Here is a 15,160-nt window from a genome sequence, read left to right on the forward strand (position 1 = left end):
TTTCCATGTACAAACTAACCTCACCTCCACATCAGCTCAGAAATTCCAGGAGTGATTAAACCACTCCTGCCATAAGAAACTCCTGGTTATTCCATCAGCAGGAACTTCAGTCAAACATCTCCCTAGGCTCAGCAGGATCCCCAGATGCCCTTTGCCCCCCTCCTTTATAGCCATTGTCTTGCTGGCACATCCTGATGGAGAAACCCTTTGCTAATGAGTTTTGCCAGGAGCCCTGTAAGCTGGGTGAATAATTCCAGAGACCAAACACTATTAACACCTCATCTGTCCCTTTACCAGTCCAATTTCAAAGCTCCAGACCCCAATTAAATGGGGTGTTCAAACCCATCTACCCTCTCTACAGCTTCTCAGCCTAAAATTACCTTTACCGGTGGAAAACGGCATTTATTCTGTGCTGCAAAGCCCACGCTGGCTGCAGCTGGATGAGGGGAAGGGGACATGGAAAGCCTGGCTGGGGACATGGAACAGCATTGTCCTGGAGCAGGAAATGTGTCCTCACAGTGTCCTCACTCCTGGGAGAACACACAGCATCTCAAACAGCAGGTTTGCCCCCAGAAGAGCTGTGTTACCTAAAAGACACAACAAGGGAAAAAAAATCCATGAATATCCAATGGCTTTCACCCAAGCACGTGTTTTACTCCCAAGGATCTTTAGACTCACCAGAGACGTCGTACATTGGTGCGACTTCCACGAGGTCACACCCCACTATGTTCAGGCCTTTGCAGCCACGAATAATCTCCAAAGCCTAGGAAAAAGATGGATTTGGGATCAAGAAACATCTGACCTGGTGGACCAGTCAGGGCTCTGCTTTCCCCATTTTCATATGAGGAAACCCAACCTCTGCAGACCAAATCTCATCAGTTCCACATTTCCCTTCCTTCATCAACACAAGGAAACGCTCCCAGGCCTTCCTTAGCCTTTGCTTTGCCATGCTGGTGGCACGAGCTGGGAGCAAAAACGTGCCTTTCCCAGCGGGAAATGCAGCTGCATTCCCTGGAGTCCCCTCACCTGTGCAGGTGTGAGCCCAGCTATCTCCGGGGTCCCGGTGCCCGGGGCATAGGCGGGGTCTAATCCATCGATGTCGAAGCTGATGTACACGGGCCTGTCCCCCATCTGTGCCCTCACCTCCCCCATCAGGGGCTCCAGGGACTTCATCCAGCACTCCTCGGCTGGGACAACCCGGAAACCCTGCGGGGACACAGACACACGGGCACCTGCGCAGGGAAAGGTGGGAAAAGAGGAGCGTCCCCTGCACCACTGGGGATTTCTGCTGGGATCAACCCTCACCCCAGGGCCGAGCTGCAGAGCTGCTCCTGCAAGCACCCTCCACTCCCTCTCCACGTTTTTTTATTCTCTACCCAGCTGACACTTGTCCTGTGGGACAAGCCACTGATGTGGGACAAGATGCAAAAAATGCGTTTATTTTATTTATGCATTTACTTTATCAATATATATTTACTGTATATTTATATCAAATATATTTATATATTTACATATATATATTACACTTGTACATTATGAATATTTGCATATTTATATATTATTTGTATATCTATCTTCTATATTATATTGTAATAGATATAATTTTTAAGTTATACAAAATTATTAAGTAGAAATTTCTAGAAATAATATAAATAAATAGCATTTATAATTATAGCATAAATTATAAATATATGGCATGTAAATATATAATATACTTACTATATTTCTATATAATATATTTATAACTCTACATATTATACAGCATTATAAATATACAGCGTATAAAATATATACCTTATATAAAATTATAATTATGTATGTATATATGTTCATTATATCTTTATATTATTATATTATATTAATTATAATGCATGTGTTTTATTACCATTTATTATATGCCTGCTGAAGGCAAGGAACATTACCGACAGGGGAATATTCTCGGCAGGGAGAGCAGGCTGTGGATCCCCTCACCTGCTGCCGGCTGTACTCGTGTGGGTCGGGGTCGTAGGAGGAGCCTCGGATGCCGATCTGCACCACGCGGCTGCAATCCAGCAGCCCCTCCTCCACGCAGCGCCGGAACGGGGTCCCGTGGTAGATCTTCTCCCCCAGGGCCGCGTCCCCCGTGTCCGTGTGAGCATCCACGTGCACCAGCCCCACGGGACCGTGTCTGCTCCGGACAGGGTGGACACGCTAATCCCCACCCTGTGCACAATGGCCCTGCCCACGGCCGGGACAGCAAACCAGGGGCGCTCCCGAGGCGCTTCCCAGGTCCTTATTTTACACCTCCAGGTTAAAAACTTACTTTGCTGCCAGGGCCTGCAGGATTGGGTACGTTATGGTGTGATCTCCACCTGCAGCAGGACAGGGAAGAGGGGGTAACACACTGCAAGGGCTGCTCAGCGCTCATTACCTTTGTTCCCAGGTATTTTTTTCCCTCCTTGCATTTATCCTGCACTTATTTATACACTCCAGAGCTTCATTCCCGAAGGAATGCCTGAGGCTCCTGAGTGCAGGTTGTTTCCTTTCTCCTCTTTCCTCCTGGGGAGGACCAGAGATGCAGGACTGCCAGCAGGGACAGCCAGTGGAGCAGGACCCTTGATTGGGCTTATAAATAGACACTTGATCCATTTCTGAGGATGCTGCAACTGGTGATTTGCCCCTCATTACTCTACACATTCTCTTCCTTTAGCGATGCCAAGCTGTGACAGCTGCAAACCTGAACGTGTGCCCAAAACAGGCCTCATGCAAAGCCAGGCATGCCCACAGCTGGAGGGACACAAGCGATGTGTCCTGATCTGGTTATGCAGGACACCAAAAACACATCACTGACTGTATTTACAAGACTGACCCACCCTCATCATTTTTGACCTAAAAGAGGCATCAGAGAACAGTCAGTCCAGCAGAGAGCCCGTGCATTTACCCAAGATACAGCCCCGTGCAGGGATGGGTGCATCACTCACCCTCTGCTGCATTTGGATTGAATGATGAGAGGGAGAAGGAGGAGGAGTTCAGCTGAGCAGGGACGCAGCAGCAGGACAGGGAGACACATGGTCCTTACCCAAGGTGAGGGGCACACAGCCAGAGGCCACGATCTCCCGGTAGGCCTCTCGGATGAGGCGGCAGCTGTCGGGCAGGTTGTAGAGGTTCACATTCACGTCCCCGATGTCAGCGACCCGCAGGGAGTCGAAAGGCGCTGCCCCGGTGCTGCCGTTGCACCTCCTCACCATGGCCGACTCCGCGCGGATCTGACGTGGGCCGAACCTGGGCAATGGCACAGCTGGGAAAAGCCACCGGGCAGAGCCCTCCTCAGCAGAGGAGAGCTGTGCCAGAGTGAAGCACCAGCTCCCCACAGCTCGCCCTTACCTGGCTCCCGGCCGGTTGGATGTTCCCGTATCCAGCGGGACACCGACAAACGCCGCGTCCAGTCCCTGCGCTGACGCCTGCACGGGGAGCCTCATCATGGAGCAGACCCCCACGGGCCGGGCCACGAGCAGGGCGCTGGGGGGCACGTTGAACTGTGAGCCCCAGCGGCAAGGGGCCCTGCTCCCCGGGATCAGGGGCTGGAGGAACCCCCTGGACACACTGCGTGAGGCGGCCTGAGGAGCCAGGAGCCACGGGCCGCAGTGTGAGGTAGCCACTGCAGTGGTCACAGCCAGCTTGCGGGTGCAGGGCCCAGCTCGCCAGGGCAGCAGTTGGAAGCAGCCAGCCCAGAGCAGGTGCCTCATCCTGCTCCACGGACTCCCACCCTCTGTGCCACAGGGAACACGGCGAGAGGTGCTGTAGAGCCGGTTCCGTCTCCACTCGAGTGCCAGGGGTGGGTAGAGAGCCAGCAGCCTCCGCCAAGCCTCCCTCCAGGGTTCAAAGTGCAGTCAGACACCCCACTGCCCAGGGAAGGGCAGAGATCCCGCCCAGCCACCCCCTTTCCCAATGGCACAGTCCTGGCAAACACCAGGAGCAAACACGGCAGTGAGAGGCTTTGGCTTGAGCATCTCCACCAAGAGCCTGCAGGGATTATCAGGACAGGGCAGGAGGGGACACACTGGGAAACGTCCCTGTTTGCTCCCCTCGGGCATTCACAGACAGCACGGCAGCATTTGCAGCATTAACAGCTTGTACTTTTAACCTGCACCTCACAAAAGCACCCAGAATGCTGAAGAATCATAAAAACGGAAGGCAGGAGGGAAAGAAAACAAAAGGAAAGTCTGATCTCAGCAGAACCACGGGCAGACAAAATGCAAGCACAGGGGAAGCATTGACAGGGATTTAAGGACCAGAGGGACAAGCCGTGGGACAAGCATTTTAGCATTTTGAGGACATAGATGAAATGATTGCCAGGGCAAGCAAGTTTCCAGGGTCTGGAGTTGACCAGCACAGATTAAACCCTGGTTGGGTGAACACCAAGCAGCTTGAAATCAGATGGCTCCAGCTCCTAATTCTGCTCCCTACTCATGTAGAGACTAGACCTGAGAGAGGGAAAGGCATGGGAATGATGTTCACAGCAGAAAGAGGGCTCAGAGCAGAGATCCACCACACAGGGACAGTATTTACTCTTCAAAAGGCTCCAGAGACAGTGTCCAGCGAATGTGCCTTGCTGCCAGACCTGGGCATGGAGCTCATGGGAAAGCACACACAAACCCAAGGCAGCACAGGCACCCTGCAAGAATTCAGTATTGTAAGCAAAAGCAGCACCCATGTTGGTTGGGTCAGATCAATATTACAAAGGTCGTTTTTTGTAACTTTTTCCCCCAAAGAGCTCAGTTTTCTCTGATTCCCTCTTTGCTGAATCGAAATGCTGTACAAGACCCTGGCAGAAAATTATCACGTGATGATTAGGGATATCAGCCATTGCTGTCATTCCACCTGGAAACTGCAGGAGCAGCCAGAGATACACCATGCAGGAGAGCACAAAACAGGCCCATCCACAAGCAAAATCCATTCCTCTTTGGGAAACTCAACTGGAATAAAATACCGTGTTCCACAGTCAGCACTGGAAAGAGCTGAACAATTGAGAGAACCCACACAGCCACAGAGCTTTATCTTCAATTTATTGTGCAACAAGCATCAATAACTTTGTCCCCAAGTTCCTCTAAACACATTTATAGACACAAAATCGAATGATGTTTCATAAACATGGCTGTTGTTATTTAAAAGATTGATGTCTCCCGCCCTCCCCACCAAAGGATGTTATTTGACTGAATTAAAAACAGGCAGGTGAAACAGCAGAGCATCACACTAAGCTCTTCAAGCAGGTGCTGCTGCTCAGCCTCATTTTGTTTGGAGCACCATCCCTAACTGGACAGTCTGACTCAGCCTTGGACCCTGCGGCAGCGTCACCACACAAGTACAACAGTTAAGAACAGACACAGGCGGGGTTTGAGGACGATGTGCTTCCACTATCCTGCGTACAGCTGTGAGGTACTCAGTGCTGCTGACGCTCATGTTACCAGGCAGCACCTCAGCAGGAAGCTTCCAGGCTCGTCATTTTGCAGCTCACAGGAATATCAGCCTCAGATCACTACTGGTTTCCCCAAGAACAGAGACACTGCACGTCCCTTTGTCAGCTCAGCTTTCTCAGAGTGTTGTTAAAATCGTGATGTAAAGTGCAGCCAGACAGTGCCTCCTCCCACCCACCCCATCTCAAAGGGAACCTGCTCCACTCCACACACAAGTCGAGTTCCCAAAAGGGAGCAAATCCAACCACGTACCTCAGGACACCTGCAAGGTCCACACACCCTCCCACCCAGAGAGTAAGGAAGCAAAGGCATCTCCTCTAGCAGGGGGAGAAAAGCAGGGTGTGCTAGCACTTGCTAGAGGAAATTCAAGCTCTTAAACACAGGCCTGCAGTTTGTTCCCTAAAGCACTACAGGATTCTGGGCAGACAGAAAGGACAGGTTCCTATGTGCCTTTAGAAAGTGCCATTTATCTGAGATGCTCGTGTTCCAGGTGGTTCCTTCACCCAGAGTGGCTCCTCCAGGCCAGCAACAGGAATATTGCTGCCCAGAGGTCTTCGAACTCGAGGTTTGCCAAAAAGCACATCTTCATTTTGGTTTCTACCCGGCTTTTATCCACCAGCCTGTTGGTGAGCAGGGTGGCAGCAGACTGGCAGAGGAGCCAGGCGATCATCTGGTCGGGTTTCAGGGTCCTGGATGCTACAACACTGTCACCCCAGAGGCTCAGGTGAAGGACATTTGCAGCAACTCTCGCAGACAACCTCTGCAAGAGGAGGGAGAGGGAAGGTTAGCTGATCCCTCCGCACTGACAAAACTCCCTGTCAACTAAAAGCTCTTTGTGATTATTTGTGTCAGGCTGCTGAGTGAAACCCCCAATTTGAGGTCCAGTCCTGACACAAACATCTGCTGAAATCCCTGAAATGATTCAGCACCACTGCTCCTCAGCAAAGACTTTTTGTTTGAATTTGACCCCTGCAGTGAGATCTGGATCAACTCCTGCACCCGCAACCTTCCAAGGCAAAACGATCCCCAAATGACACTCCCAAAGGGAATATCTTGAAGACAACGGTGTCTTACCTTGTTGGGATCCCTCTGAAGCAGCATCTTTATCACTTGCTTCACCTCGAGGGGCACGTGATCAGGCAGGAGTGGCAGCTGATCCTCCTGGTAACTTCTGCTTTCCAGGGTCGAGTCCCCGTGGCCATAGAAAGGGTTGGCCAGGCCCAGGATTTCGTAGGCGATCGCTCCAACAGCCCAAGCGTCTGCTTTACTGTAGTTGATCACTGTGCCTGGACCAGGTGACGCTGTGATCACCTGTCATGGAGAGGGGGATGCTCAAATAAACAGCCCCAGTGTGGCCTCTGCGCTAAAATTTGATTTTCAATGGTCAAATCAGCATTTTCCCTGTAATAAACTGAAAGACTGAAACCCAAGGTGGGTTCCATTGAGATCTCCAGTGTACATATTCTCCATTGGCATGGAATAAGCCTCTGGCACTGCTCAGCCCACTGGGATGCTGGGAGGAGTTTGGACATTGCACCTAAGCTTTAGCTGTTGCCACTGACTGGCATTCTCCGAGTCCCAAGGGTTATTTCCTGCTGGAATTATAGAGACAGGAGACATGGAGATGAACAACTGACACCACGGCAAGCTGCTCCAGGTCCAGCAGGCAGTTAAGGGTGTCTTGGCTTTTATTAGGGTTATCATCAGAGAAATAAAAAGGAACTGTAAATAATTTCACAACTGCCTTGAACTTCTGCCAAAAACCACTGTTGCAACACAAGGAATGCTGCATGTAATTCTTTACAGTTACACAGGAAGGGGCCTGAATAAAGACTGAAGAGTAAATTTTGGGAGAAAGACACCAACTGATTATATTTCACCTGTTGGAGCTCAGGGTGTTGGATAGTGCTCAGCTCAGGCTTCACCAAGCCTAACTTAAGTTAGGACACGGACCTTCTATGCTGCCAAAACTTTTAGTCCCAACAGCAGGACAAGCAGAAAACCAGCACCACAAACCACCATTTCAGAGGGACTCACCTCTGGAGCCATAAGGCAGCCATTGCCACCCCGATCCACGTAGGAGCTGGTGAAAGGCAGCCTCAGGCCAACTTTTTCATCTGCCAGACAGCAGCCGAAGTCGGTGATGACCAGCCAGGGGCAGCCAGCTGTGAACAACACAGGGCTGGCAGAGTTAGGGGTCAGCTTGGGGAAGGACATGGCTGCACTAAACACCACATCACACCAACACCCAGTTTGGTGTCCTTTGCAAACTGGCTGAGGGTGCACTCCCATCCCCTCATCCAGAGAGTTGATTCAGTAGAGCAGCCTGGTCTAGTGGGAGGTGTCCCTGCCCATGGCAGGGGGGTTGGAATGAGATGAGCTTTAAGGCCCCATCCAACCCAGGCCATTCTATGATTCTAAATCCTGAGCCCTGGGGAAGAGGGAATCCTCCATATCCTGTGCCCTCTCTTAGGGAAGGCAGGGTGCATTCCAGTACTCTACGTCTCTCCCTGATATTCTGCAACCTAATTCTTCCACTCCTAATTACACAGACCTGCCTGCTATTGTTTCCTGCCCATTTAAATCTCAATCACACTGAAAACGAGCTCAGGTAATTAAAATCTCTGTTAGAGGCTGACAGAACAAGCCCAAGAAAAAGTTCCTTTTGGCTGTAACAGTCGATTCCCCTTGCTCCCAATCCATGTTTCATCATCCCAGGGTGCAGCAGAATTAACCTGGCTGGGGGGTAAGATTTTAAGAGGCTCTCTGTGCAGTTTGGCTTGAGAGAGATGACAGAGCCAATAGCCTGAAGCAAAGGCACCTGCAGCATCCTAAATGTGGCATTATCAGATGCTGCAGTAAATGTTGGCTGTGCTCATGCAATGCATCACCTCAGCAATGCTCTGTGTCCATGTTAATGATCCAAAACCTCATGCACAGACAGGATCCATGCCTTCCCCACTGCTGCAGTGACACCAAACACTAAGCCAAAAATTAAACCTGAGATTCTTCAAAGGGTTTGATGCTTTTTTTCCCCCTCCCCACATGCAGCTGGGTGAGACCTCCCTGAATACCCACACGACTGTATCCCTTCTGCGAATAAACTGGCATTAATCCTCAGGGATCTACGTACCAGAATCGAATTCAACCAGGATGTTGTCAGACTTGAGGTCTCTGTGTGCTATCCCATGTCGAACAAGATGGTCCACGCCTTCCAAGAGCTGCAAAATCATCATTGTGGAGAGGCGAACATCCGGAGTGTGCTCCCGCAGGTACTGGCGCAGCGTGCAAGGGTAACTAGGCAGAACAAGGAAAAACTGGGAATTAGCATCCTGGAAGCTTATCACTGGCAGTTCAGCCTCAGTGCTGGCTCGTCTCATTACTGATTCTACTCCATCTCTAGCAGCGTGCTCAGACTAAGGGTGAAGTTCAGGCTTAGGAGGGCAGGCGAATGGGGACAAACTCCACATTTCTTACTTTAATTTGGGGTAATTATTAAAAAGAACGGTTTGTGTTCATTGTGGAAGCAAAGTTAGAATCTCAAGGGCTTGGAACAGTCCTGGGAGGCATTTCCAAGAGCATACTCTGCTCTTTGGCAGCAGCCCAGGCCCAAGCTTTGCAGGAGCCTGCACAGCACCGAGTACCCAAGTCACGTTAACCAGATTCTCTCCACCTACTTCTTCATCACCAAGAAGAGTGTCCGGCTGTGACCGATCCCTCTGGGATTCAGGCTCAATGGAAGCATGTCGGGATACTCAGCAAAGGCTCCAGGCAGCAAAGGGACAGAGGATGTGAACGCTCGGATCACCTGGATTATGTTCGGATGGGGTTGCAACTTCTTCCTCCCAAGGATGGGTTTTCTGTGTGGAAGGAGAGGCACCACAGACTGCATCAGTCTCCTGGTCAGTTCTGACGGATCACAGACGTGTTGCTGTTATTTCTGGAATTACTTTTCCATTAATATGGCACATCCTCCCCACCAAAGGGTTCCATAGCAGCAAGCAAACACATTTGTTCTGCACTGGAAACCCCATCAGAGAGAGATTAAAGCTGCACAGCGAGGATTACAGGACTGCACATTGAGCAAACAGACATTCCCATCCTGAATTCATTCAGTGAGGAAGAAAACGGGCAGCAGCCTCTCTGCCCTCATCACCCATTTCCCAAGTGGCACCCTTGGCCCAGCATTTCCAAGGTGGATGCAGAGCACCTGCAGCTCGAGTGGATCCACCACAGCAGCTTCCAGTACCTTTTCTAGACTGAAGAATCTACCACAGCAAACTGAGCCAGCCAAGGCTTCACAGGGGCTCTCCTGTAGTAACTGGATTTCTCCATATTCCATGGCCACACAGGAAATACAGGTGCTTAACCAGCACTGCAAACAAAGCTTTGATAGAAACACCCACACATAACACTCAGCCTTTCATTTTACTCAAACCCCACAAAACCTTCCACACTGCTAACAAGGTCAGAGCCAGTCAGAGGCTGCTCTTCCATTCAAAAAGAGCTACAACAGCTCTAGAGGAAAAAAAATCCAAACACAATTACTTTGTTAGACACAAAATAAGGTCAACCTCACACCAGAAGTATCAATTTAGACCCTCTATTTTATGGCACAGGCAGGAAGCTCTCACTACCACGAAAAGCAGGTTACCTGTCTGCATCTGCAACACAGACCTCTCATCCCTTGAATGTCAAATACCCCTTTGGCTGCTCTGTTGCATTCCCAGCCAACCACACAGGGCACAGCATTCATTATTCATTTGTATTGGCAGCCAGGATGGATTTGAAATTTAAATCAGGCAATCTGGGCTGTGGACTCCATTGTTTCAAACGGAACAAAAAGATGTATTTTTGAACAAAAAGACAGCTAATGTGAGGTAATTTAAAAGTTTCCATGAGATTTTCCACCTTCATGCTGCTTGTTCATTTCCCACTCAGGTGAAAGAGCAGGAACTGAGTCATTTCCATTTTCCTTCTCACTGGTTTTCCTGCACTAACCCAGTTTCAACCTCCGTGCCCAGCACCCATTTTACAACAAACCAGTTCTCAAATCTCACAGTCAAACTGTATTACAGTGAAATCATTTGATGTTTAATACACTCAAACTGTTACCTACTGCAGGTGTGTATTTCTGCAATTAAAAAGCACCACGGTGCATATTCAAATGATCTTTAATCAGTGGCTCCTCCAGCCTTTGACTCAGCAGCTACTAACACATTTCACACACAGGGAAACTAAGGCATTGGGCAGGAAGTGCCTGGCCACAGCCACCCATCAGACCCTTGGCAGGACCCCTAAATCCTCCCAAAGTATTGGCATGCCCTTCCAACACCCTCTGGACTACAAGGGTTAGCTGTGGGTATTCCCTGCACACCAAATAATAATCCCTGGGTTTATCTCCTTTCAGGAACTGTTCTAGAAAGCTGCAAAATGAACCCATGGATAGAATTCACCCATCACCATTTGGGAACCATCCCCGTTTCCACAGTGCCCATACCTGCGGCCGGACACAGCTCCGTATTCCCCGGATAAAGCAACTCCAGTGGCTGGAACGAGCTCTCGGCCCATGGCATCGAGGATGGCTTCACTTGAGGAACCAGCCTGCAACAACAACCACACCCCACGTCAGTTTAAGCTCCAGAATCATCCACTGCAGGCTGAAAGCAGACAATCCTGGTGCTGGCACTGTGTTTGGAGCTGGATCCACTGAGACAAAATTCAACGGACTCCCCTCCCTTGAAAATCATGGAGGGCAATTAACTACCTAAAGATTTCACCAAGGGATGTGGCAAGGCCTTTACCTTTACCTGCCTTTACTTTCAGCTCCCAAACCCAAGTGGAAAAGCCCACAGCTAAATGCCAGGGTACTTCTGGAGCCCAGTGGATTCCAGATGTTGGTATTTTGGAAGACTCTCCTGGAACATCCACTTGTCACATCAGGTGCCACTCAACCTCTTCAATAGGGAAAGCCCTGTGGATTTTTTTTTTTTAATGTGCAATAGCCACATTGAGGGGTTGGATCATCAATCACATGGAGTGGGAAACTCTGGAGCAGATCTTGGCCAGTCACCTCATGGCAAGAGGACCCAGCAGGACTGTTACTTCCTAAATCATAGGTTTTCCCATTCTTAGACCTTTCCATCAGAGCCAGCTTCAGAAAACCTTTTCTTCCCAAAACATCCCATCCACACCCAACAACTCCAGCAGCAGGAGCTCTCAGTGCCAGTTCCAGAGGATGATGAATGCTAATTACCTCGCTCTGGGACTCCTTCCTAACACTCCACGTCTCCAGTGTCACCTATCAACAGCTTTGTTGTGACACACTCATCCTGCGCTCCATAATTAGCGCTTTCAACACTCCAGTATTAAACATTCCAGCCAGAATTCCCCAGTGACAGACACAGGGACTCGGGGCTGACTCCTTACCGAGATATTCCACATCATTTTGATAGCTAAGGGAAAAGCCCCTTTTGGTTGGTGTTTCACTACAGGCTCCTCTTCAGCTGCCTGGGAAGCCGAGCTGTGATCCGGCTGCGCGGCTGGGAGGTGGCTGCTCTCCGCACATTCCCGAGGACCGGGAGAGAAAGGAATTGCTGCTTCGTACACGGCGGCACTGCAGCCCTTCCCGATGGGCTGGCCGATGAGATATTCCTCCAGCTTGAAGCCCTGCCAGCGGAAGGAGCTCAGGGGATCTCTCTGAGGCTTGTTCTTCCCAACGAACACCGTCTGAAAGGAATAAGGACAGAAAAACACGCTCAGTTATTCCAGACTTCCCAGCGAGGCAGAACTCGGTGTTTAGGTGGTGTTACACATCCTGTTGGGTTGGTCAACCTGAAAGCCAAAACCAGGCACAAATCACTGTATCCAGGAGGAAAATAATTTGGAGACCATATATTTTTGTCTGGAACAATCTACTCCTAAAATAGTCTTTTCCCAAGGTACCCTTTCTGAGGGACAAAAAGGAATGAGGAGGGGGATTCATTTGCCAACCTGGAATATAAATTTATTTTGCCCAGAGAAGCTGTGGCTGCCTCATCCTTGGAAGTGTTCAAGGCCAGGTGGGACGGTGCTTGGAGGAACCTGGGATAGCTGAAGGTGTGAAATGAGATAGTGGAAGGGAGTAGAATGAGAAGAGCTTTAAGGTCCCTCCAACCCAAACCATTCCATGATTATGTGACTGTGTAAAGACAAGTCTAACTTGTCTAAACTAAAAAGAGATGCACTGTTAAATTTTTCTCACTCTCCATAAATAAATCAGGCAAAAAGCATTTTAAAGAAAACCCAAATAAGAGCAACACCAGGAAAAACAATGCCCAAGCCAAGTACAAGGATTGGTTAGGTCAAGGAAGAGTGAATTCATGACGGGAGGGAAATGGGGGAGGAAATCAAGAGATGTGAGAAAACAACACACAGGAGGCTGTTCTGGAGTTTCAGCACAGGTCTGGTGGTGCCCCAATTGTCACCTGCATTGATACAAACCAGTGCACTTCTCTACAGCCCCAACGTGGTGGTGGCCACCCTGGGGATGTGCCATGGGACAAACGGACACAGGTTCAGGGGCAGCAAATGGAGCTACCTGGTAAGACCAGGGGAGAGAAAGCATCCTGAGAAACCTCAGGGAAAGGCAGAACCTCCAGGCAGACAGGAATGTGTCTGCCAGCCGGTGGAGCAAGTGACAGCTGGCACTGGGCACCAAAGGTCTATTTTTACCCAGGAAATATGTTCAGCACCATCCGTCACCAGTGCCCTGCCAGCACAGCCTGGCCCAGCACTGCGGGGTCCCTCTCTGTCTCAGGGAGAGGTGACAAACCTGGGGGTCAACACCAGTGTTCTGGGACACGAGACTCCCACCAGCAGGGCCCTGACCCCACTCCCTTTGTGGGGACCCCACCAGTACCTGCTTTAGGGTGTCGAGAGGCTGCCAAGCAAGAGGCTTCTCCAGGACCCTATTCCAGGGAAGGAAGAGGTGCCTGTGGGGCTGCTCCCAGCAGTTCCCACCTCTGGGGATGTGCCTGAGGGCTGCTCACAGCTGCACCCTCCAACCTCCTTGGGGGAAGATGGGGAGCTGTTTTTTGGGGGGCCCCCCACTGCAGTGACCCCCCTCCCCTTTATGAGGGGGTGTCTCCCGAAGCAGAACCGACCCCTCCCCTTTATGGGGGGTGTCTAAGGTGCTCCCCAAAGCAAGGACCCCCATCCCCTTCATGGGGGGTGCCTGGGGGGACTCCTCAAAGTAGGAACCCCCCGTGCCCTTCACGAAGCGTTTCTGAGGGTCTCCCTAAAACAAGGCCCCCCCATCCCCTTCATTAGGGGTGTCTGAGAGGTTTCCACAGCAGTGCCCGCCTCCCCTTCGCGGAGGCCGCCCCAGGCGCTTCCCAGTGGGATCCCCGGGCCCGCCGCCCGCTCCCCACCTGGATATGCCGGCACGCCGCCTCGGCCCGTCGCTGCTCCTCCAGGCGCGGCTCCACCAGCCCCAGCGCCATGGCCAGCGCCAGGCAGGCCCCGCCGGGCCCCCGCCGCGCCACGGCCGCCAGCCCGACCGCAGGGCCGCGCAGGAGGAGGCGGCCCGCGGCCGGCAGCCAGGACAGCCACGGCCGCCATGGCGAGGCCGGCGGGGCGGCGCGGAGGCCGGTGCGGGGGTCGGCGCGGGGGTCGGTGCGGAGGTCGGCGCGGGGGTGGACGCGGGGGGCGCAGGGCGGGCGGCACCGCGGCAGCAGCCGCAGGGCCCGGGCCAGGAGCAGCCGGACCGCCATGGCTGCCTGAGGGAACGAGGGGCGGGGCCGGGGGGCGGGGCCAGGGGAAGCGGGGCCAATGGGGAGAGAGGACGGGCCCTGAGACCACGCCCACGGGTAGTGCGAGGCCACGCCCACAGAGGGCACGGGACGGGGACGGGGGCGGGAAGGGAACGGGGAATGGGGAATGGAGAGGGGAAGGGAACGGGACAGGGAATGGGGAATGGAGAGGGGAAGGGAACGGGGAATGGAGAGGGAATGGGAATGGGGAATGGAGAGGGAATGGGAATGGGGAATGTAGAGGGAATGGGAACGGGAATGGGGAATGGAGCGGGGAATGGAGAGAGGATGGGAACGGGGAATGGAGAGGGGAGGGAACGGGACAGGGAATGGGGAATGGAGAGGGGAAGGGAACAGGGAATGGAGAGGGAATGGGAACGGGACAGGGAATGGGGCAGGGAATGGGGAATGGAGAGGGGCAGGGAATGGGGCAGGGAACGGGGAATGGAGAGGGAATGGGAACGGGACAGGGAATGGGGCAGGGAATGGGGAATGGAGAGGGGAAGGGAATGGGACGTGGAATGAGGCATGGAGTGGGGCATGTAGTGGAGTATGCAATGGGGCATGGAATGGGGTATGGAATGGGACAGGGACTGGGGCATGGAACGGGACAGGGACTGGGGTAGGGAATGAGGCACAGAATAGAGCATGGAATAGGGCAAGGAATGTGACATGGAATGGGACAGGGAATGAGGTTATGGAGTGGGGCATGGATTAGGGTATGGAACAGGAAGGCGTGAAGCGGGACATGGAGTGGGGCATGGAATGGGGCATGAAGTGGAGTATAGGGCAGGGCATGGAACAGGGCATGGAGCAGGACATGGAGCAGGGCATGGAACAGGGCACGGAGCAGGGCAGGGAGCAGGGCAGGGAGCAGGGTGCAGCCAAGGTACAGCTCTGTGCAATGCAGGGCAC

At 52.0% G+C, this 15,160-nt stretch overlaps 2 protein-coding genes across 2 annotated transcripts; both read right to left on the reverse strand.

Annotated features, from left to right (window-relative positions):
• Window positions 1–381: 381 nt before the first annotated feature.
• Window positions 382–4,894, reverse strand: AGMAT (agmatinase). Its single transcript, XM_050322292.1, has 7 exons — window positions 3,364–4,894; window positions 3,059–3,261; window positions 2,303–2,351; window positions 1,972–2,167; window positions 1,027–1,206; window positions 679–763; window positions 382–587 (listed from the first exon to the last, which is right to left on the reverse strand). The coding sequence occupies exons 1-7, from the start codon at window positions 3,723–3,725 to the stop codon at window positions 514–516; spliced, it is 1,149 nt and encodes a 382-aa protein (XP_050178249.1). The 5' UTR covers window positions 3,726–4,894; the 3' UTR covers window positions 382–513.
• Window positions 4,895–5,028: 134 nt separating this feature from the next.
• On the reverse strand, window positions 5,029–14,231 carry PINK1 (PTEN induced kinase 1). Its single transcript, XM_050322290.1, has 8 exons — window positions 13,865–14,231; window positions 11,883–12,182; window positions 10,954–11,057; window positions 9,131–9,313; window positions 8,587–8,750; window positions 7,491–7,618; window positions 6,528–6,764; window positions 5,029–6,213 (listed from the first exon to the last, which is right to left on the reverse strand). The coding sequence occupies exons 1-8, from the start codon at window positions 14,204–14,206 to the stop codon at window positions 5,953–5,955; spliced, it is 1,719 nt and encodes a 572-aa protein (XP_050178247.1). The 5' UTR covers window positions 14,207–14,231; the 3' UTR covers window positions 5,029–5,952.
• Between the last annotated feature and the right edge of the window lie 929 nt (window positions 14,232–15,160).

This window comes from Myiozetetes cayanensis, unplaced genomic scaffold, assembly GCF_022539395.1.
Source record: "Myiozetetes cayanensis isolate MyiCay16 unplaced genomic scaffold, myiCay2020 scf28, whole genome shotgun sequence".
In the NCBI taxonomy this organism is placed as follows: Eukaryota; Metazoa; Chordata; class Aves; order Passeriformes; family Tyrannidae; genus Myiozetetes; species Myiozetetes cayanensis.

Excerpts from the sequence above, each read along its gene's own strand:
- AGMAT (XM_050322292.1), bottom strand. The coding sequence starts at position 3,725 with ATGAGGCACCTGCTCTGGGCTGGCTGCTTCCAACTGCTGCCCTGGCGA. Across the intron at positions 2,352-3,058 it reads CTGTGTGCCCCTCACCTTGG|GTGGAGATCACACCATAACG; the intron begins GTAAGGACCATG and ends GTCCTGCTGCAG. Across the intron at positions 588-678 it reads ACCAATGTACGACGTCTCTG|GTAACACAGCTCTTCTGGGG; the intron begins GTGAGTCTAAAG and ends TGTGTCTTTTAG.
- PINK1 (XM_050322290.1), bottom strand. The coding sequence starts at position 14,206 with ATGGCGGTCCGGCTGCTCCTGGCCCGGGCCCTGCGGCTGCTGCCGCGG. Across the intron at positions 12,183-13,864 it reads CGGCGTGCCGGCATATCCAG|ACGGTGTTCGTTGGGAAGAA; the intron begins GTGGGGAGCGGG and ends TATTCCTTTCAG. Across the intron at positions 11,058-11,882 it reads AAATGATGTGGAATATCTCG|GCTGGTTCCTCAAGTGAAGC; the intron begins GTAAGGAGTCAG and ends TTGTTGTTGCAG.